This window comes from Bos taurus, chromosome 9 (assembly GCF_002263795.3).
Source record: "Bos taurus isolate L1 Dominette 01449 registration number 42190680 breed Hereford chromosome 9, ARS-UCD2.0, whole genome shotgun sequence".
Taxonomy (NCBI): domain Eukaryota; kingdom Metazoa; phylum Chordata; class Mammalia; order Artiodactyla; family Bovidae; genus Bos; species Bos taurus.
This window is the reverse complement of record NC_037336.1, coordinates 79,841,152-79,864,397: the sequence shown is the minus strand read 5'-3', so window position 1 is coordinate 79,864,397 and position 23,246 is coordinate 79,841,152. Positions and strand designations below refer to the sequence as shown.

The 23,246-nt window shown below is 36.6% G+C and overlaps 1 protein-coding gene across 7 annotated transcripts in view; it reads right to left on the bottom strand.

Moving 5' to 3' along the window:
- The window catches only part of ADGRG6 (adhesion G protein-coupled receptor G6), a 153,505-nt gene that overhangs the window by 58,793 nt on the left and 71,466 nt on the right, over nt 1–23,246 (bottom strand). For 4 of the 7 annotated variants that reach the window (XM_005210998.5, XM_010808639.4, XM_015472887.3 and 1 more), the window contains exons 3-7: nt 22,304–22,645; nt 19,302–19,925; nt 8,692–8,760; nt 6,398–6,481; nt 390–475 (exon numbers count right to left, since the gene is read on the bottom strand). In XM_005210998.5, the coding sequence (XP_005211055.1) occupies nt 390–475; nt 6,398–6,481; nt 8,692–8,760; nt 19,302–19,925; nt 22,304–22,645 (1,205 nt within the window). The remainder of the gene's footprint in view (nt 1–389; nt 476–6,397; nt 6,482–8,691; nt 8,761–19,301; nt 19,926–22,303; nt 22,646–23,246) is intronic. The other 3 variants (XM_002690290.7, XM_015472888.3, XM_059889914.1) reach the window with 2 other exon arrangements.

The window sequence follows — 23,246 nt, the reverse complement described above, 5'->3', positions numbered from 1 at the left end:
TGGTTTCTAGGCAGATGAGTGTCAAGGATGGGTGGAAGATATTCATGATATACTTTTTATACACTTGGTTTTTGAATCAAGGACTCAAACAGTGCTAAAAATGTACGACTATTACAGTAAATAAAGATACCTCTCAAAATACTTTTCCGTTTGCGCTGTTCTTTTCTTCTTTGACATAATAGCCCATTAGGCTCACTTTCTTGTCCTTTATTCAACAATACCTCACTTTTTATTCAAAAGTGCAATACTTCACTTACATTTCCATACATTTATAATGAACAGTATCTTTATTTCAGTATGATCTGTGGGTTCAGTTAGACAGTAAAGTCTTTCCCAGATTTCCAGAGATTAGTTTAAAGCCCAAAACAGAAATTTTATAATCCACTTACCCATTCGGCCACCTTGCTCTGTACTTTCACCTCGGGGTGAGGAAGGATGTTTTGAAGCACTATGGAAATTCTATAAATAATCCCATCTGTCCATTGGAAATAGGATTCAGTCCATTAGTTATATTTTACAGTCATACACTTATCAGCTTACATTTATAATGACATAATTTCACACAAGGGCTTCCCTTGTGGCTCAGCTGATAAAGAATCCACCAGCAATGCAGAAGACCTGGGTTCAATCCCTGGGTTAGGAAGATCCCCTGAGAAGGGAAAGGCTACCCACTCCAGTATTCTGGCCTGGAAAATTTCATGGACTGTACAGCCCATGGGGTAGCAAAGAGTCGGACACGACTGAACAACTAAGAAATGCCTTCTACATAGGTACAGAAATTTTCTGCACAGGTTATTTTCAGTCACCTTGCAACTTTTTAGAAATAGTTATCATTTAGTTTACTTATAGAGAAGTCATTGCTTCTAAATTATCACCTATATATGTTCCTTCTTAATTCTTAATTCTATACATTTCTCCCTACTGTCTGTTAAATGATTTTTCATGTACAATTTGATTTCCTGTAACCAAAAATTATCCTTTTCTAACATTATGAAGAATGATAGTTCGAGATGTGAAAACTTGAGTAAGATGATGGACAGAACTTAATTTGGAAACGAATAGGTATCACGTATTTTTCACCCACAGACCCTTATTTTCTCTATCCTCTTTCCCCTGCCCCACTAAAGCATTTTCTTCTACTTAAGTTGTTGGGTTCATTTTCACCAGATTTTTTCATCGAAATTCCGTAAGTGCAGTCAATTGTTATCAAGTTAAGGAGGAAAAAACAAACAATATTTGCAGATGGACTTTTAACTGGACTTGCTTGTAAAAGACAATCCTATGTCAGAAGGAAGTTGTGCTTTTTTGCAGGAGAGAAGTGCAATCTTTAAAGTAGTCTGCCATACATATATATTTTTCTTTTTTTTTTTTAATGAAAATCAAACTGACCAGCCAGGGTTTGCTAAATTTCTCTAGATATGTGCTAAAGGATATCTTACTACAAATAGTAATGAGAAAAGGACTCTTTAAATATGGTAGATCATGCAGAGAAAAAAAGTTGATTCTTCATTATTGTCAATCAATCATCTATCTCCACGCTTATAAACATGAGTAAAATACACATGTTGTTTGTTGTTTAGTCGCTCAGTCATGTCCTGCTCTTTTGTAACCCCATGGACTGTAACCTTCCAGGCTCCTCTGTCCATGGAATTTCCCAGGCAAAAATACTAGAGTGGGTTGTTATTTCCTTCTCCAGGGGATCTTCCCAACCCAGGGATCAAACCTGTATCTCCTGCATTGTAGGTGGAGACTTTACTGCTTACTGCTGAGCCACTGGGGAAGCCAAAATATGCATAGCAAATGTAAAAATATATTATTAAAACAATGGGGAAAAGATTTAATGAAGATTTGGGGGAAGTAGTACATAAAAGTACAAAAGTATGTCTCCTAGGAACTCCCAAATCTACCAAAATGCAAATTCCAGTCACACTCCTAAAGGAAGGTTTTCCAGTATAGGGGTCAGAAACTCATGCTTTAAAAAAAAAAATCACCACTCTCAGATGTAATAATATGTCTGTGAGATCAGTGTAAGTCCCAGGATGTTTAATTTATGCATACTAAGTTATTAGAAGTCCAGCTTCTAAAACTCTTCAGATATTTTAATAACCTTAACTTTATTTTCCTTTAAAAAATATTTGAATGAAAAATTACAGGAGTGTATGTAAAATAAATGATAATAAGTCAGGCAAACAAATAAATTTACACTGTAGACCTTATCATATCAAATCGTGGACATTCTGAATGACTCAGAAGGAATTTAAGTTCCAGAAGTCCAAAATTCTACACCAATGTTAGGAATCAAGGGGTATTCTGTGCATGTTCCCTGATGCCAGTTAAGTATTAAAACTGACAAGCTACCACTAGATGGAGACCTAAAGCGTGTGTCTGTGTTAGGAATTGCAGTCTTGCCCTCTCAGGAGAATCCTGCAAAATATTAAAAATGAGTATTTTAATCACTCACATTTCTGAAATTTTACAGAAGCATCCAAACATTTAAGATTGTTTTAATTTAAAATATTTCTCACTTCTTTTTCTAATTCACTGTTTTTATAAATGAGAAAGACATTCCATATCAGAGTCAGTCTAAATCCCTATAGGACTCTTCCCAGTGTTATGTTGTTTATGGCAAATAAAATCTATGACTATACCAAACCACCTACTCCTAAGTGCTGGAGATTCACCCATGCTATGGATCTTTTTTCATATAGTCTTGCTTCAGAAGCCTCAGAATGAGATATTTATATATTCAGCAAAAATTATTCAATGCTGTCTACTTGTTATACTTATTTAAAATTTTTGGATAATGTAGTCAACAAGTAATCCGAAGAAATGCCCAAGAATGAATTGTCAAAGCAAGATAAAATATCCACTGAAGGTCTGGTGAGAAAGGTTTTGGACTGCAGCAAAATAAGTGGCTTAAGCATTGCCACTGCAGAAAATGCACAGTTGAGACACCGATGCAGACTTTTCCAGGTCATTCTGGTAATCAAGTCACCTTCTCCTACAAATCCTATGGTTTCTCAATAAGAAAGCTATTCACAAATCTTCATCTGTTCCAGAGACTTCAAAAGCTGTATGTATTGTCCTAATAATTGACATCCCAGTCTAAAGAATGCATGACACTTTTTTCCAATTAGATGACTCTTCCAGCCCCACAAAACTTCAAAGCAGAAACCATTACTTGCCATAACAGATCTGGTATCAAAACATATGCCTGGCTGTAGATCTTTTCCTTTTTTAATTTTCTTAACACTCTTCTCAGAATTTCTTGGAACATTTAGAAATGAGACTATTCTCCATTCAAGGGAATGAAGTAGGTTTGAAAAGGTGGGTTTTAAAATACACATTTGAAAAGATAGATTTTAAAGTAGAAATTAAATGCTATTTTACATTCAAGATGACTGCTTTGACTGGTGCAGAGGCAATTATAGTAGACAGTGGCATTTATCATATGACTAGAGTACTGCTCATCACACATACAATTTCTTTAAGTTATTTGGCATATAAAGCTAGATTGATTGTTGGGTCCACATGAATACCCTTAGAGTGAATTTTTTTGAGTAGTCAAATGTATGTGAGAAACTTGAAGCAGTGATACAATTTGCACTTGTAGATTTTTAGAAGAATAATAAGGACTAACAAAGTCAGTTTCTTACTTTGATTGCTTGTGCTAACCTCACAAAAGTTTAATATTCAGCAGCAGTACAGTGATGCTTCAAGCATAGAACATATGATTTGGAATGGAAATAATAATAAGTCCAAGAGCTTTTCTTGGGAATGCAGTAGAAAAGGCACAAAGGTTATTTGTGGGAATACCTAAGTTGTTCCTCATATAGAAATATGTTTGTGAAAAGTAGCTTAAAAGATAAGATTTTCTTAGTATATAATCTGAACTATCAGATTAAAATCCTATTGAAAAATAACAAAAATAACTTTATGCAAGGGAATAGGGACATTTCACTAAAGCCATGAAAACAAATTCTCTTGATGTACTCAAAAAATACATCTGATTGCCAAACAATTTAAATCCCTCTTCCCTCACCACACCAGCATATCATGACTAATGAATTAGATTTCTTTGATAGTAGATTTCTTTGATAGTGCAGAGTTTATAAGACTGGATAAGGTAGATAACAGATCTGATAGCTGTGTATCTTTCTTACAGTGAACAAAACAGCATTCTCTAACATATCAGATCTGAGGCCTGAGAATGTTTACTACATCAGTTTCCCAAGAAAAGTGTATTTGAAATTGCTGATAGCATGTGAATGATCTCAGATAGTCTAGAATAGGACATTAAATCCCATTTATTCACAAGGTAAACAAGTAATTCTCTTTTCAATTATTTCAAATTTAACTACACCAAAGACAAAAAACTTAATTACAGTGGGTCTTGTAACCCTCCCTTTTTAAAAAAATAATGAAGGCTTCAAGTGCTGAGATGTGAGAAGGCAATTGGATATAGAGAGAATTCAGTAGCGTTGTTTTCATTATATTTATTTTCACTTTACATTTCTATTTTAAGACAAGCAGTACTAGTTTCAGTTTACAACTGTGATATTTTCCCATATAAATATAAATGTTTAAGTAAAAAAGTGAGTCAATTTTGGGGGGAAAAAACCTATTATAAATAGTAGAGACGGTTCAAGGATGTGGTAAAATTGAGATGCTGCATAAATTTGAGTACAGAATTTGAGACTATTTCTACAACATGAGGGCTTTCAAATATTTTTAAGTGCTCAGATTACATTTTTATCAAGAATGATCTGAATTCGAGTTTTCTTTCTTTAAAGTGGCCAAATCAAACCATTTGAACTGATTCTAACATTTGCTTTTTTTGTTGATACGCCCATGAAGGCTATGACGCAGAGAGAGATGGACTGAACAAGGCTCTCTTCAAGAATGTCAGAAATGACATGATTGAGTGAATACAGCTCCACTCCACCAAGTCGAGGACTCTGAAGCATCATGTAAACGTTCTTGGGCAGTAGAGGATGTGCCAGTCCTGGAGGGCGAATGCCACAGAGGCTCTTTGTATGTTCATACAAAGAGTGAAATACTTAGTTAGAATTATAATATTCCCATCTACTGGCTAGAGTCCATGTGAAATATGCACTGGAAATTTCAGCTGCTTTTGCTTTCTTGGGGGTTGCTGGAATTTTTGCTCCATCATAAATCTCCTTGGCCTAACTACCAGAATAACCATAAACACTTCCCTGAATCGATGTCTTTATAACCCTAATGAAATTTATATCTACGTTTCATGTAAAATATTCCATACTTTCAATTTAAATGTCCTTACAGAGGAAGTTGGTGTAACCCCCAAAGCCAGAAGAAAAAAGGAAAAAAGGAAACTATGCCAGTTCCTCTTCTCTGGGTTTGGTCCCTGGTGATACATCACAGATGTCTTGGCCTTGCAAGTTAAATGACTGAGGTTGAGCAAATGCCTTTGTTTCTAATACCTCATATTTGAGAATATTACTTGTGTTTGAGGCAATGATGTGGTCACCTGATTGGAATTTCGCTTTTTCAGAAGAAACTGAAACCACTTACTCTGAATTACCAAAAAGCTATGTATGTAGTCAATATAGGTAGCAGATTAAATAATCAATCTGACATTTCCCCGGTTCATTTCTTATCTTATGTAACTTTGCAAATTATAAATAATATAAACAGAAATGTATTTGCACAAGGAAAAAACAGGAAGTATTGGCAGTTACTTGAAGTTTTGTCAGTCAAAAATTGATTTATGATTTAGTTAATATCCAATCACATTCTAACTATGGTGTGTGTGTGTTAGTTGCTCAGCTGTGTCTGACTGCGAATCCATGGACTGTAGCCCAGTAAGCGCCTCTGTCCATGGAATTCTCCAGGTGAGAATACTGGAGGTAGCCATTATTCCTCAATAAATAAAAACAAAGAGCAAAGTATTACTGTATAAAAATGATCTAAATGTCACAAATGTTTGAACATAACGTTGGCCTCAGTGAGAAATTAAATTACTAAAATTATGTAGTTTTTTGAGATTACAAAATTCTTTAAAACAGGTTTCTTTAGAGAATAACCTGGCAGAACTCCATAAATACTTTCTTCTTGGATCTCTAGTATAATGCAAACTCATTCCATTTAACTAATGTCTTTCCCTGAAAGCTTCCTTTGAAAGAAATTTTAGCTAAAATTCAGAGATGTGATACTAGATGTGTACTCATTCCATTGGTTATTTGGGGAACTCCAGGCAATCAAATGATATTTATTTTACTAGTCTTGCAGATGTACAAATGTACCAATTGATTTTAACAACAGACACTTTGTTGGAACATTAGATATTTCCATCTTTGGAATACAGGTGTTCATCAAGTCAGACATACTACAAATATAAAAGGTAACGATTTCTTACCATTCCTTTGTTTATCGGTTCTGTTAGTAACAGGCATGTTAGTGGTGACAGTGGGTGATGTAGTACTAGGAGGGTTTACAGTAGCTGGTAATAAAGATGAGAAAGATGTAATTTTGCAAAAAGCACATGAAAGTTAATATGGATAAGCAATCTATAATTGATGCATGAAAATATACAGAGGAGGAACAGAAACCATTTCTTGCCACTAAACACAAGTTTCAAGGTTATAATGTATAAAATGAAGCAATGCCTTCTATAGCACATTAAGAATCTGTTCCCATGGTCTTTGGTGCCATCTTGTACAAGAGTCTGGAACTGGCACAAAGAGAATGGAGAAAGAACATTCGATTCAAGACCTAAGTTTGCTATCAAGAGGCTGATGATCACACAGTAAATGAATAAACCTTCCTAGAACTCAGTCTCCTAAGTCTCTAACAAGAAAGGCTAGAGAAGGAAGTCTGAGCACCACCTGTCAGCTTGAAAATTATCTAAACTAAGTCAGTCTTTCTGATACACTGAGAGTAGCAAAATAAAATTTCAGAAGAAAATATACTTCTCCTAGAGAAGATAAATGTGAAGGAAAAAAAGAGAATGAAATGGATGACATCAATCATTTAAAGATTCCAATAACTTTACTAAACAATGATGGACAAAATGGATTTCATAAGGGCAAGCCTTACAGGAGGGATTTTTCAAAGCAGTATGTCAAAGCTATGTTTCTGATTCTACTAAAACTCAAATATTAAACCCTATGTAATGTTTTGATAATATCTTTCTAAGGGATTCTGGAGGAACAATGTAAGTAGTAAAATAACTATACATATAATTTTCCTTTGAGTTTATCTTAGGAGTATATTTGTATAAGATGTACATTTCTATGTACAATAACTATTTGTTACATATTTCTTTTAAATGGGCTTCCTTGGTGATTCAGATGGTAAAGAATCCATCCACCTGCAACAGGGGAGACCTAAGTTTGATCCCTGGATTGCATCTTTTAATTAGAAAAAAATTACCTAAATTTAAAACATTTCACTAATTATAAAAAGAATTACCTTCCAAAGGATCTTTAGAAAATATTGAATTTCTTATTCAAAATGTCTATTCTTAACTAAAATAACTTTTTCATTCAAAAATAATATACAACACTTAAGAATGAGGATTCTTTTTGAAATCTTTTATATTTTTAAATTGTGAACAATCAGTTATATTTATGTAATGCAAAATACATCTAAGTCTCAGATTTAAAAAAAAATTAAATTAAAAAAAACCTTCACGGCTTGAACTAAGCAAAATTAAGGCTTTTTAAAATTTCATTTAACTATTTTAAAACCACACTGAGTTCATCAAAAGAAACTACTTAATGGCTTTATTATCTTAAGGTAGTCATCAACAATAATATTAAGAGATAATGTCTCAGAAAAAAAAATAATAATGAGTTGCACCCTTTCTCCCTGCCTACCCTACTTCCACACTGGAACTTTAAAAGAGAGCTTAGGTTTCTATTCACTTAGTCTCACTTCTAACCCGTCACTTTAATCCTATGACCTTCTTAATAAAAGATCCAACTTTACAAAAGACATGGTCATGATTCTTAATGTGGCATATAGAAATGCTACTTCAAAAAGAAGTATATAACAGAATAAATGGATGGAAATGGGTCATGGATAATCAGAAGAAGCAATGATAAAATTAAAGCAAAATATTTTAAAATTTATGCAACTATGGATTATTCAGCATGCAACTATTCAATACATAATATATAATTATAATACTGATCATAGTATAGTCATTATGCACTGTAATAATTAATAAAATTACATTCATATGAGTAATAAGATAACTATTTTTATCTTAATATTTAAGTTACATTGCACATCATAAATTGCCTCATGGCCTTGTCTTAAACTTAATTGACTATTCAACTTAATTTTTCCTCTTGTTTTTTAGACATGAATACTTTTTCAAAATATCGTATGGCTATATTTATACTGACCAATATTTTTGAGAGGAAATAGAGGGAAAAAAATGAAGTCAACCCTTCCTAATAGCATATAATTATTCACATTTTAAAAACTCAGTGCTTTATGGAAATGTGGTCATCCAGTGTGTGAATGCATTCTTTCTCTACACTGTGCACCCACACAACTAAAACACATCCAGAAATTCTTCTGGTTTGCTGGTTTCTGGCCTCTCCAGTGAAAATGAAGATAAAATTCAAAACAATGACAACTACATTTTCCAAAACAGCAAGTAAGAAACAGACACTCCAGAGGACGATGTTGACTCCCTACCTTGGCAGAGGGTCCCCAAATCTGCACAGCTGGCTAGCTCTGCTGCTGGGAGTGGAATCAGGTAGGAACCTTGATCAACACAGAAAGATTGCACAAATATGACTTATGATTTAGTGATATTATCCAGAAAAAAATTTCATTAATCATTTGGTTGGTGTGAAAGGAGCAGCCCTGGAAGAGTCCACCAGTAATATTTTAACATCAAGAAAGTCTCTGTGTCTTAATTTCCACAAATGTAAAATCAAGCTACTGAAATTTCTCTCAAAATCTTTAACTCAATCTACTGACCCTAACCACACATGAAAGGAAAAGAAGTGCAGCTACCCCTTAAACTGTGCATAAAGAGTTTAGGACCTTTTCACAAAACAAATTATAAAGCTTTGGTGGAAATTCATACAAATGAAACAATAAGAACATGAAAGATAAGTTTCCAAAAGTGAACATGGATATTATTAATGCTCATAAAATACATATTTTTGGTTCACAGGTCCTAGCACATACTAGCTGCAATTCCAGAAATAAATTTCCGTGACTTCAGTTTGGTCTCTGTGCCTTTTTATTTCAAGCTTTGCCTGACTCATCCTCAGCAGGAAACAAATTTTGAGCTGATTTTCTAGTAGGAATAGTGGATTTTCTCTGTTGCACTAAATCTCTCTCTGGCTATTAACAGGCTTTTATCAACAGGTTGAGGCTGAGGAAGATGGGATAAACTTATCAAAAAGCATATTTTACTATGATTAAGGATAGAAGAATAAATACAAACATATACATACACATAAATCTTTGGCCACCTAATGTGAAGAGCCGACTTATTGGAAAAGACCCTGATTCTGGGAAAGACTGAGGGCAGGAAGAGAAGGAGGAGAAGAAGGATGAGATGGTTGGATGGCATCACGGACTCAAAGGGCATGAGCATGAGCAAACTCCGGGAGATAGTGAAGGACAGGAAGTCTGGATGCTGCAGTCCATAGGGTTGCAAAAAGTCGGATATGACTGAGCAACTGAACAACAAGAAAATGCACATATATGTACGTACACACGTATATTGAATTTTTAAAGAACATTTCTATCATAGTAACTATATTCTAATATTTGAACATTTTCCAAACTTCCTGTGGCAATAGTACATGAAGACAGAGCAGGTACATGAGCCAACAAAAGATGTCTAATTAGACTAACGGTGTGCATGAGCAGAAAGCACCCCAACAATTTAGCAGCATCTCAGGAGCATAGTTTCTTCATTCTTAATTGCCTCAAGGAACTGGCCCAAAAGAAATCATTTTATTTTAGAAAGACCCAACCCTTGGGCCTCTGGTCTGTGATGTTAGCTGACAAGAAGATTTTATTATAGACCTTTACATGTTCATTCAATAAACATTCATTCGCCATTAACAGTATGAGAGACAGGGAGGCCAGAAGAATGCTTTAAAACTATGTCTCTGCTCTCAGAGAGACATGAATGGGAGGTGGCTTCACAGTTTTCACAGAGAAATATAGATGCATAGTGGTCCAAAGGAGCATGTGACCAGCAGTTTGGTGAGAAGGGTGAATAAAAAATCCTTTACAAAGATTAACTGGAAATATGAGGAGTCACTATACGATCAGAGGATAAGAGACTAGAGATGGTTATTACTGGCAGACTGAATTACAGAGACAAATTCCAAGAAAAAGACTTCCCAGGTGGCGCTAGTGGTAGAGAACCCACCTGCCAGTGCAGGAGATGTAAGAGATGTGGGTTCAGTCCCTGGGTTGGGAAGATGCGCTGAAGGAGTGCATGGCAACCCACTCCAGTATTCTTGCCTAGAGAATCTCACGGACAGAGGAGCCTGGCAGTCCATAGGGTCACAAAGAGTCGGATGCGACTGAAGCAACTTAAGCACGCACACATGCACACCAAGAATGTAGTCAAACCATCTGTGAACCCAAACGGCATGGCATTTCTGGAGTAGGACATTTGTAGAAAATTGGTAGGAATGATCAGATATAGAGGCAACAGACAGCTGTACAGGGCCTTGTAGAATGCAGGCACTATGAATTCTGGGACTTTGTGTCTTTCTTCCAGTGGTGTATCCCTCACACATAGTAGCTGGGTCCTCAAAGTTTACTGAATAAATTACTGAATGCATTATGAATGACTGTAAACATTTTGAACTCTTTCTTAAAGGAAACGGAAACAAACAAAAAGGAACTTGGTGAGAAAATTAGATTTAAATCTAAAACAATATCCTTTGAAGCTCCAAAACTAACTAAAAGAGAGGAGATACAAGAAGCCTGAATAAGACTAATAATTCAGGCTTCATATCACGTGTCCACTGAGGATGGACAGAAAGAGATGGATACAAGACTTGAAGATGGAATAGACAGGATTTATTTAGTGACTAATTGAAGAATGGAGAAAGAATAGGAAGAACAGAAGAAAATTTTCCTAATTTTCAACTTGAGAAATTGGTACATAATGGTCTCAGACAGTAAATACTGGAAGAAAAGCAAACTCAGGTGGTGTGGGCTAAAAGTAAGTCCAGTAATAGGAACTGAGGTACCACATGTCATCTGGTACATGAGCAGGTGTACATGTTTTTGTAAGAGATCTAGCAAGGAAGTACTCCACAGAAGCTATAGATGTGTTTGAGATCACGTGAGCTAGGGTGTAGCTTTAATGGAACCCCAGATTTCCTATATTTAAGTATCAGATTTAAAAAAAAAAAAAAGAGAGAGAAAGAGCTATAGATTTGAGAAGGCAAAAATAGCTCTTGTCAATGATTTTACAGAATTCAAGTTAAGAAAGTTTCATGGCTGGCGTGGCCACATCGAGTATACAGTAAGGTCCACAATGACAAAGACTGAGAAGACCCTTCACTTTGGAATTTTGCTAACAGCTCTACAGAAATTCCCTTCAGTAGCGTGGGAACAATGAATTCTAGATGTCCAATGTGTGAGAAGTGAATGCAAAAAAGAGGAAGCCTGGCTACGAAAGGAAGCAGAGATCGGGTGGGTAGGGGGCGGTGCTAAAGATTAAAAACGTAATAGCAAGTGTACTATGGAGAAAGAATATGTGAGAGGTAGAAGCTGAAGCCAGCCTAGAATTCGATCTTGAATGTTTTCTGCCCGTTATTTCTGTCCATCACACTGAACTGATGCCCCCTTCTTGCAGGACCTTACTTCTCCTTTAGGTATTTACATTTTAGTAAGGAACTTTTGAACGCTAAAAAGCTCTTAAAACTTAAAATGACTGAGGAAATCTCAGCCAACATAACATGCAAGAGAGGAGACCCTTGGACGGAGTTCCTGTGCTGCTCAAATTACACACAATGTTGGCAGACACAGGCTCCTAAGGCCACTTCTGGCACTGATAGAGTATCTCTGGAAGACAAAGGGAGATAAGGGAACAACATTGTGGGAAAGAAGCTTTCAGGCTAACTACACATCCACCGCAGGGTATCAAAGAGCTGAGAGGTGGAACTAAGGAAAGAAAATCAGAAGACTTAGGATTTAGAGTAAGATATTTAACAATTTTCTTTAACATTTCATCAGTTTGATTGTATGGTAGCAAGTCTAAATTTCATTTGTGACATACTTGTCATGGAAAATTGTAACATTTGCTTCTGAGTATTATCAGTTGTTCCTTCCTGGGTACTTTTAGTTTAGCAAATTTACAATGCTTTATAAATACTTTATAAACACTATTTTAGGATGATTCAGTATAGCAACAGAAATTACATTTGAAGTTTGTTTCAGTGAAAATGGTTCAAATCCAAGTGACAGATTTAATTAGAAAGGTCTAGAATATTGATAAATGAAATCTTACATTACAAATACACCAAATTACATGAACAAATACTTAAAATATTAAAAAATGTGCACAAACTTTTCATTTGCAGTCGGTTCAGTTTCTGGCATATCCACATAGAAAAGTCATTTTTCCAATCAATTTTTCTAGGTGGAGAGATTTACAAACCAGAAGACTGTTAAGGAAGAAGAGACAATTCTTTCTCCTGGATATATTTATCATTAAGAAATTGCTTTCAGAATATGACCTATTTATAGCCTCTCGTATTTGTGGATACTACAAAGGGATTTAAAGGTATTTACTTAATATTAGCCGCAAAAATTAAAGCCAAATTTCCTTTAAAAATGTAGTCTCTGAAAAAGGGCAGTTGACGAAAAGCTATAAAGCTGTTAATCTTTCTTCTCTGTATTTTGTTCTTCCAAAATCTTGCTTCAGAGAGGAGTCAATATTTGTACAAGTTGTAGTAAAAAAAGACTGACGTAGCTAACCACTCATCTCACACCCTCAGTTCAGTTCAGTTTAGTCGCTCAGTCGTGTCCGACTCTTTGCGACCCATGAATTGCAGCACGCCAGGCCTCCCTGTCCATCACCAACTCCCAGAGTTCACCCAAACTCATGTGCATCAAGTTGGTGATGCCATCCAGCCATCTCATCCTCTGTCGTCCCTTTCTCCTCCTGCCCCCAACCCCTCCCAGCATCAGGGTCTTTTCCAATGAGTCAACTCTTCGCATGAGGTGGCCAAAGTATTGGAGTTTCAGCTTTAGTATCAGTCCTTCCAATGAACACCCAGGACTGGTCTCCTTTAGGATGGACTGGTTGGGTCTCCTTGCAGTCCAAGGGACTCGCAAGAGTCTTCTCCAGGACCACAGTTCAGAAGCATCAATTTTTCGGTGCTCAGCTTTCTTCACAGTCCAACTCTCACATCCATACATGACCACTGGAAAAACCACAGCCTTGACTAGATGGACCTTTGTTGGCAAAGTAGTATCTCTGCTTTTTAATATGCTGTCTAGGTTGGTCATAACTTTCCTTTCAAGGAGTAAGCGTCTTTTAATTTCATGCCTGCAATCACCATCTGCAGTGATTTTGGAGCCCCCCAAAATAAAGTCTGACACTGTTTCCACTGTTTTCCCATCTATTTCATGAACCTCCAGATGTTCAAACTGGTTTTAGAAAAGGCAGAGGAACCAGAGATCAAACTGCCAACATCCTCTGGATCATCGAAAAAGCAAGAAAGTTCCAGAAAAACATCTATTTCTGCTTTATTGACTATGCCAAAGCCTTTGACTGTGTGGATCACAATAAACTATGGAAAATTCTGAAAGAGATGGGAATACCAGACCACCTGACCTGCCTCTTGAGAAATCTGTATGCAGGTCAGGAAGCAACAGTTAGAACTGGACCTGGAACAACAGACTGGTTCCAAATAGGAAAAGGAGTACATCAAGGCTGTATATTGTCACCATGCTTATTTAACTCATATGCAGAATACATCATGAGAAACGCTGGGCTGGAAGAAGCACAAGCTGAAATCAAGATTGCCAGGAGAAAAATCAATAACCTCAGATATGCAGATGACACCACCCTTATGGCAGAAAGTGAAGAGAAACTCAAAAGCCTTTTGATGAAAGTGAAAGAGGAGAGTGAAAAAGTTAGCTTAAAGCTCAACATTCAGAAAACTAAGATCATGGCATCTGGTTCCATCACTTCATCTCACACCCTACTTAATGACAATCCAAACAATAGTTGACAAAGCTAAAACTCTCATGTGAGTTGCACTAGTAAGACAAATATTAATTCCTTTCAATTTCCTCTTTGTAATTGTTACTAAATTGAATTCAAATTTTTCATAAATGTATTTAAAATTATTTTTGGATGCTGTTTATGCTCATAAAGAATTTGGGCATCTTCAAAGGATAAAGTCCTTTGTTAAAATAAGTGATTTCATCTTTGTTATTTAAAAAAAAAAAATTCAGTCGCCTAAAAATACTACACTCAATAATTTGTTAGGAATGAAGGGAAGGAGCCAAATGTGAAATCAGAGTTTTATGGCTCTGAGGGAAAGAATTGTAACAATCGAAAATGAAAGGATAGGAATCCAAGAGCTGATGAAGTCTTAGTAATTAAGTGTAAAATTTCAGAGAGGAAAACAAAAGTCCATCCAAATCCAAAAATGTCTAGAAAAGAAAAACATCCAAGTTGGATCAGATCAGATCAGATCAGTCGCTCAGTTGTGAATTATATCTTATCTCTACATTCACAGTGGTTAATAAATGGAAGTGATTAATAAATGCTTGTTAAATAAATGTAATTTGTTTGAACTTAAACTATTCATTGAGTTATACAGTACCACTCCTCAGGAAAGTCCAGTCATCAGTAAAATAAATAAAACTGGTATAGAAGGCACAGTCTGTTCTTTGTGAAAATTGATGGACGTTAGCCACCTAAAACTGAATCATGGGCTTCTCTGATAGCTCAATTAGTAAAGAATCCTGTCTGCAATGCAGGAGACCCTGGTTTGATTCCTAGGTCAGGAAGATCCACTGGAGAAGGGATAGGCTACCCACACCAGTATTCTTGGGCTTCCCTTGTGGTTCAGCTGGTAAAGAATCCGCCCATAATTCTGGAGACCAGGGTTTGATCCCTGGGTTGGGAAGATCCCCTGGAGGAAGGAAAGGCTACCCACTCCAATATTCTGGCCTGGACAATTCCATGGACTGTATAGTCCATGGGGTTGCAAAGAGTTGGACATGACTTTCACTTTCACTTTCAAACCTGAATCATAACACAAGCAAATGGTTGAGCCTATAATTAAAGAGTCCATTAGGGAAACCATCTATCCACCGAGGTTATAAACCCAGTACTATTTAATAAAATTGTCTTAAGAAAATAATGATGATATAAAAAGAAAAAGAATTGCTGCTAAAGCATTTCTTTCTGAAAAGGACTGACAAGATTAACCACGTTTAAAAAAAAAAACCTGCTGTACATCATATTTCAATTAAAAAAAAAAAGCCTGCTGAAAATTTCTTAATTAGATATATTCCCTAACTGTGCTTAGAACAGCATGGGAAATAAAGGTACAACTATGAAATTATTTAAAAACTTATTAATAACATGTTGATTTTATTGCCAGGATAGTCAATACCTGAAACAAAAGGCAGGATGCTTTAAAAGGAGTCAGTTCATTTCCATCATCTTATTTCCATATTAAAATTTACTTAGCAAGAGACCTTTGGAAAAATCAATTCATTTTCTGTCACAAGTTGATTCTGGTATGAAAGTTCATATTTAACAGATATTGTCAAGCCAATGGAATGTTAGGCATGAAATTCTATTTTCCCATTGGCTACTGTACTGATCATTAGTTTGGGGAAATTACCATTACCATAAACAGAAAGCCATGGTGTTCCGGAAAAAAGGAAAGGTTAAAATGTTAATAGAGCACATATTTTTTCATTTATTCAAGTTTTGCTTAAGTAACAAGCTTAGATATAATCTCTTGTTACAGGTATTTCCTGTCAGTTAATAAGTGACTTGGGTTCTTCAACTCCCAAAGCTTATGATTAAGCAGCAGGAAACTCCCTCCCCCGTTATTACTCCTGAAACACAGTCCAGGATATTTGAATGTACGGAACGGGGGTTCTGAGAGTCACTGTGGAATGTCAAGAAGAGGAACTCAGACACTGACTCTGTAAGCTTGTGTTATTCCTTTGAAGTCATTTTGAAAATTTACCGATGGCTAAGCTCCACAAGCATATACCTGATGCCTTCCAATAATCATAAGGCTTGGAAGGGAGTCTTAAAGACTGTGTTAAAGAAAATATGAGAATTCCCAAATATAAACCCTGGGCAAAAGGACAGGAGATGTGCATTTTAGCCCACCAACTGGCTCAGCCACTTATTTTTTCTAAGCTTCGATTTCCTATCCTGTTTAAAGTGAAGGGAGTGGCCTAATTGGGATTCCCAAACATAAGTACCTCCCAGGGCCAGAAACTAATCTAAACAGGGCTGGGGGGTGGTAAGGGCCAAGAGGACTTGGAAAGCCCCTTCAAAGGGGTCGTCACCATTTAGCTCCAGCTGTGTTGGTCAGGCAGACAGACCAACATATAAGGTACATATATTTTTTTAAACCAGGGAATCCAAAAATTCATTTTTATGTGGGATCTAGTTTTTTAAAGTTGAAAATCAATCCTTATTTAAAAGCACTGCATGGAAATGTAAATAAATGAAAACAAATCAATGTTGCCACTACTCATGTCTAAGGGCTAAATGAGCGCTAACTGACTGGCCTGTTATCTCTGGCTCAAGAGATCTAGCGGGTCTTTCCCAGTATTGTACAAGGTGTGTGCTTCAGAAAACGAGACCCTTTGATTTTTTTGGTGTAGTTTCAGGGGTTCGCAGATTTTCTTTAGGATGGTGGGCCAGGTCACCTCTCAGAATCAGTCTACTCTGCACAGGAGCACAGAGGCAGCCCAAGGTGATACAAAACCTATGTTCCAATAAAACTTTATTTACAAAACAAGTGACCTACCATAGGCCCTTCTCATTTGCCAATGCCTGGCCTAGAGGATTTCTTAGGAGAAGTTTAGGGATTTTGTATACTAGATTCCTCATATTTTATTATAATAAGGTATTAAGCACTAAAGGTGGCAGAGGGGGCGGGAACCCTTATTAATTTTGTTTAAAACAAATACCATGCTAATACCTGAGAAAGCTAGTGTTCTGGCCAGCAGTGCTTTCTGTAGCCAGAGATGGCTCCTGGGCCACTGTCCCCCTCATCTGGACAAGAATTGGCTTGCCTACTTTAGCAGTACATCTCGTCTTCTAGTTCTGCTTATTCTCAAAGACAGTTTAGGGAAACACGGTTCTAAAACTGAACATTTTGGCTTCAATTTCTGACTTGGCTACTTCTTAATTAAATGACCTTGGAGAAGTTACTTAACCTCTTTGTACCTCAATTACTCATCTGCAAAATGGGGTTTATCATAAAACTCACATCATGGGATCTGTGTTGCAGGAATAAGTTACAATGTGTAAAGTGCTTAAAACAGTACCTAGAGTACAATACATATTAAAGCATCATCTAACTATTTAGAAATTATTAATATACATAGCCAAATTCTTTTCCTAATTTTCTTCTGATGGTTATCATTCTCAAATACTGACTCATAGAAATGCAAATGTTAAATAGTCTATGATTTTTAAATAATGGCCAATGATATGATGAAAACAGGGCCCTAAAGATAATCACCTTGACTGCAGGAAGTGTACCACTGCCCTCTCCTCACCGTTCACCACCCCACACACTTGATTTTTCTCAATTTCCTGCTGAGTGAAAGACTTCTCAGGAGTCCCTGAAGGTTGTCCTCTGTAGCCAGTCTCAGACTGAGAGGATGTTGGTTCACACCGTTAACTCTTACAAAGTTCCAGAGTCTCCTTCTGGAACAGGGCTGTGGTTTACCCTCTTTTCAACAACCCACAAGGAAACATCTCTCAAGTGACATCACATAACAACCTCCCACCATCTGCAGGAGCACCGTGGACCACACCGAGAGATGGGCTGCCCATACAGGGAGGTGGGTGACGGGAGTTCCCCAGGCTGGAAGGGCAAACATAGGTCAAGGATATAGGACAGGGGGCCTCAGGTCTTCATGCTGCTGCTGCTGCTTTTAAGTCGCTTCAGTTGTGTCTGACTCTGTGCGACCCCATAAACGGTAGCCCACCAGGCTCCCCCGTCCCTGGGATTCTCCAGGCAAGAACACTGGAGTGGGTTGCCATTTTCTTCTCCAATGCATGAAAGTGAAAAGTGAAAGGGAAGTCCCTCAGTCATGTCCAACTCTTCGCAACCCCATGACTGCAGCCTACCAGGCTCCTCTGCCCATGGGATTTTCCAGGCAAGAGTACTGGAGTGGGGTGCCACTGCCTTCTCCACAGGTCTTCATGGTGGGTCCTATTTTGTTGAAAGTATTGGGAATCAAGTTGTGATAGAATTCCCTGCAAAATCACTTACAGATGACTTTGAATATTAGGCCCCTTCTTTCCCTCCTTTATTGAGAGTTAACTCTGCAACTAAAGAACATGTTATCCACACTTTAGATTTAGTCTTGGGACATTGAAAATTGATAATGAACTTCTATTTTTTATACGTGACTCAGTCCTAGAGTAAAATAAGGACTTCCATTGACTTATGTACATAGGGAGTACGTTATAGAAGTCTTTCTTAATTTAACTTTTATAACATGGAATTGTATCTCTAAATATTTTGCAGTTGGCTACTTACAATAATAGTGCATTTAGAGTCTCTAGAAGAACAACCAAAAAGAGAAGAGTATTTGAAACAAACAAGTGCTCATTTTCAAATAAGTGGGGGAAAAAGTTAAAAGAAAATTGATAATTCCTGATTATCAAGATTTTCCATAAAATGGACCGTTCTGATATTGGCTAAATACATACCATTCTTTAAGGTGATGGTTGTGTAAGTAATGTAATGGAAACTGCATTCCAGGATGACAAAGATCAGTTTTTCACTATACCATCTTTGTGATTAAAAACTGTAACATTAATTTCTTTTGTTCTGGTCCTGGGGTTAACATTTCTATCTAAGACACAATAATTGTAACTGTTGTTTATGCTTGGGGAAAACTGTGTGATATTTTATGGCATAGGAAAAACTTAAAAATAGTAAGACCGAAAGCTTTAGTTGAATATGTATGGCTTGCAATCATATACAAAGATGTCTGTCTATATAATTTCTTGTTGAGAAACATATTCACAGAACAATGGAAAAAAAAAAAAAAAAGTGACTATGCCACAAACTTACCACAGCTGAGGTTGCTTTCAGCTTTCAGAGCTAGGGTTGGGATATTCCAGAAGTCATTTTGCCAGTCCACCACATTCCCCTTCACACTGCAGCTGAGGTTGGAGAGGATTTTGGAACTGATGGTAAAATTCCAAAGTCGAAAGTTATAAATGTCCCCTTTGAGAGAGCCAATGTCATGTTGATTGGAGCCCAGCAACAATTTCCCATTCCCGGGAATAACTTTACCCATGGAAGAATTGCATGAAACTGTTCCATAGTTCCTTTTGAAATTTACACCAACGGAACCCAAAGAACTACTCCAAGCAATGCAGAGCTGCTCGAAGCTTTCTGTGAAAATATCTTCCTTATCTTTCACAGGTAAAGCACTGTTTAGTAAGCATTTTGAGCCAAAAAATGATAGAAAGTAGCCACTCTTGGTCTTTCCGAAACTGAGCAATTGTGGGAAGGATGCATCTGAGTAGGAGAAAGCTGTCCATTCGCTGTCTTCCTTGCCGATTTTGGTTGCTTCAAAGCAGAGTGTGAAAGCTCTGAGCTCTGGAATAGAGACACTTTTTGCAACAGATACCTGGTAAGAATCAAGCGACTGGGGTAAAATGACCTTTTGATTCCTTAAGGACACGGCAACTAGAACAAAACACAGTAACAGATAAAGCATGTTAACTTCGGACATGGACTAAAGAGATGTAAAATGTCTGAGACCTCCAACCTCCACCCTCTCTACTAATTGGCTTTTACCCACCGTTTGCACCACCCTCTCCCCTTTCTCTGTCCACCGCTCTCTATTGCCAACCCAGTACCATATGCCAATACCAATACCAATAAGAAACCCCACGCATTTTAACTCTAGTCACAGTTGGCTCTCACACCTAAATCTTCCAGTTATAGCTTCCAAAGTGATATGGGTTTTTTTTTTTTTTCTTTTTTTAAATCCCTGAACTGAAGACATTTTAAAAATTAAGGAAACTACTGGTTTCAGGAAAGTTCATACATTATGATTTTTAAAACTATGTTTCTTTTCAAATAATTTTTAAACATAATAGCTAATAGTTCTATTTTTCACTAACCATCACCTTTAACTCTACCCAAACACTCCTATGCTACCCTTTCCCTTTGGACTTCCCCATATCTTACTAGTCTTCCCCATATCAGGCTATTTTGGGATCAAAGGCAAAGACAATCCCATTGAGTAGAAGGAGTCTAGTAAAAAAAACAAACAAATAAAAATGGCATTTAAAGATACATTTCCTTGACTTCTGGGCATGTGAACTAATTTCTGAGACAATACAGAGCAATGGTTCAAGGGCAGACATTGGATCTCCCTTGGCCAAGTCATTCTGCCTTAGCCCCCATGTCTATAAAATGAAGGGAAAGGCAACAATTATATATGTGGTTAATGAGAATTTAATAAGGTAATACCTGCAAAGCGCTAGAGCAGTACCTGTGCCAAGCTATATATAGCTATTACTGATTACTAATATAGATGACATTATGTGCATAATAAAATTAAAATAAAAATGCATTAGCCTAGTCCTTCTGTGACATACATAGAATTATTAAGTAATACAATGGATTTCACTCTGGGCTTATACAATAGATACTGGTAAACATTATGTACTGACTTGAGAGAGAAGTAGCTGTTTACACTGGCTTCATATGAATGCTGGTTTGAATATATTTTTATTACACACCAAGAATAGCTCTATAGTAAAAAAACATCCTTTTAAATGTAAATTTTCTGGTCAAAAATCCATGATGGAGTTTAATGAATCATGATTGTTTAGTTCACTTCTTAAATATAAAGCAGTATACAGGTCTACTTGGGCTTCCCTGGTGGGTGGTAAAGAATTCCAATGCATGGGAAGCATGTTCAATCTCTGGGTTAGAAGATCCCCTGCAGAAGGAAATGTCAACCCACTCCAGTATTCTTGCCTGGGAAATCCCATGAACAGAGGAGCCTGGTGGGTTACAGTCCATAGAGTCACAAAAGAGTTGGACACAACTTGGCGACTACCTGCCCAAAAAGATATAGTATAAACCCAGTATTCTATATGAATTGTGAAAATAAAAAGGCTGGGAGGAAATATGTCCATCAACATTTTATTAGTAGTTATGGCTGAGTGGCAGATGTAGAAGTAATTATTTTCAAATTTCCCATAATATTTTATAACCTTAAAACATTATTTGAAAAATTAAAGCATGTATGTTTCAGTTAACCACATATATATCTAATGTCAATCACAGACAGTAAATAAAGATGTCTAACAAAAACACAATTGTAATAAGAAGGGTCAGGGATTTCCATAGTGCTGCCTTTCTTTTTGTTTCTTTTTTTGATATATAAAGCCTACTTAGGCAGCTCAGGATGGAAAAAAAAAATTATTACTAAATCTCATAGTCTTGAAACTTGAGTCTTCCTTAAGCACAGAAAGGTTCTGGAGAGAATGGTTCAATTTCAATGTTCTGCTGTGCCAGAACCTAGGAAATATGTCTGATAAAAGTATATTTCTTTCTTTCAATTAGACATTTTCAAGGGGCTTTCCTCAGGCTATGCCATTTATTAGCTTCAGTTACACAAAGTTCATTTTACATGTTAATGTATATGTTTATTTCTTATATTTGTTCTCCAGGATAATTCCTTAAAAGAAAAACATCTTAAAAGCCTAAAATAAAATGATTTATAAATAAGAATACTTTGAATGTTTGCTGGAGAGATATTGGAATTAGATTCAATTATTAGCTGTGGGATATTCACAGAATCTTTCAAACAGCATGTAAGCACTAGAAAAGAATTCAGGTCTCCTGTAACCAGATTTTGAATCTGGTAACTATATATTGCTAATGAGAATGCTCAGAAAATACGAATAGATTCCTGTCTGCCTTCAAATTCTAATCCTAGTCATTCATATTCACATAAAAGAGCATAACTGTCCCCTGGGCCTTTTGTTTATTGTTGAACTTGCTAAATGAAAGCAGAGGTTTGGCGTCACCTCTGGTTTACATACCTCTGACGTAGCTGGCATTGAAACCTTTCTTCTGGATGCTAAAGTCACTTGAAAAAGACACATGCATCTCATTCACACTTGAGTTAAATGATAGGCCTTTGGCAGTTGCTCCACAAAACTTCGTCTGGCTCTCTCCATTATCAAGGGATAATGAGTCATAAATGCAATTGGGAGCTTCTTCAATGTCGAAGTCATTAAATGTTATCTGAATGATATAGCCCGTGGGGGCTCGGAGGGTCCACATGCAAGCCTGGCTGTTGGGGTAGTCATTCGGGTAGCACGGAGAAGTAAAGGTCCCGGAAGGGTTGGAGAGGACCACCCTGCAGTTGGCACATGCCCATACTGTTGGCCAGACAAAAGAGAGACGGAGAGAAGGGCTGGATCAGAGGCGTGCAATAAACCAAGAATACCACACTCTGGGGACAATCAAGCAGCAAACATTTTTAAATAGCAAAATACAATCATCAACATTAAAAGGAAAATGAAACCATCTCAAGGAAAAAAAGAAAAACCAAGAGAGAAACAAAAAGTAAAAGAAAAATACAAAATTTTAGAGCAATGATTTTTTTAAACTTTGGGGAGGGTCATAAACACTGAGAATCTGATAAAAGTCAGGGAAACTCTCTCCAGTAAAATGTACAGGGGCCCCTGCACCTGGCATACAATTTCAGGGAGTACATGAAGCCTTAGGAGGTAACACTGGATTTCACAAAGGTTCACTGACTTTAATCTTAAAGGATTAAGAATCTCCACTGAGCTAGGGTGGAGGGGATTTTACAGAACCATAAATGCAGAGCAATATTACAAAACTTGGAAGAGAAAGACTAGGAAATAAATGTTTAAAGAGAAAGCTAGCTAGTAGTACAAAAAAATTTGACAAGTTATTATCATCTGGCAAATCGCATTTTTTTCTAAAATTCAAATACACAGCATCACCTTGCAT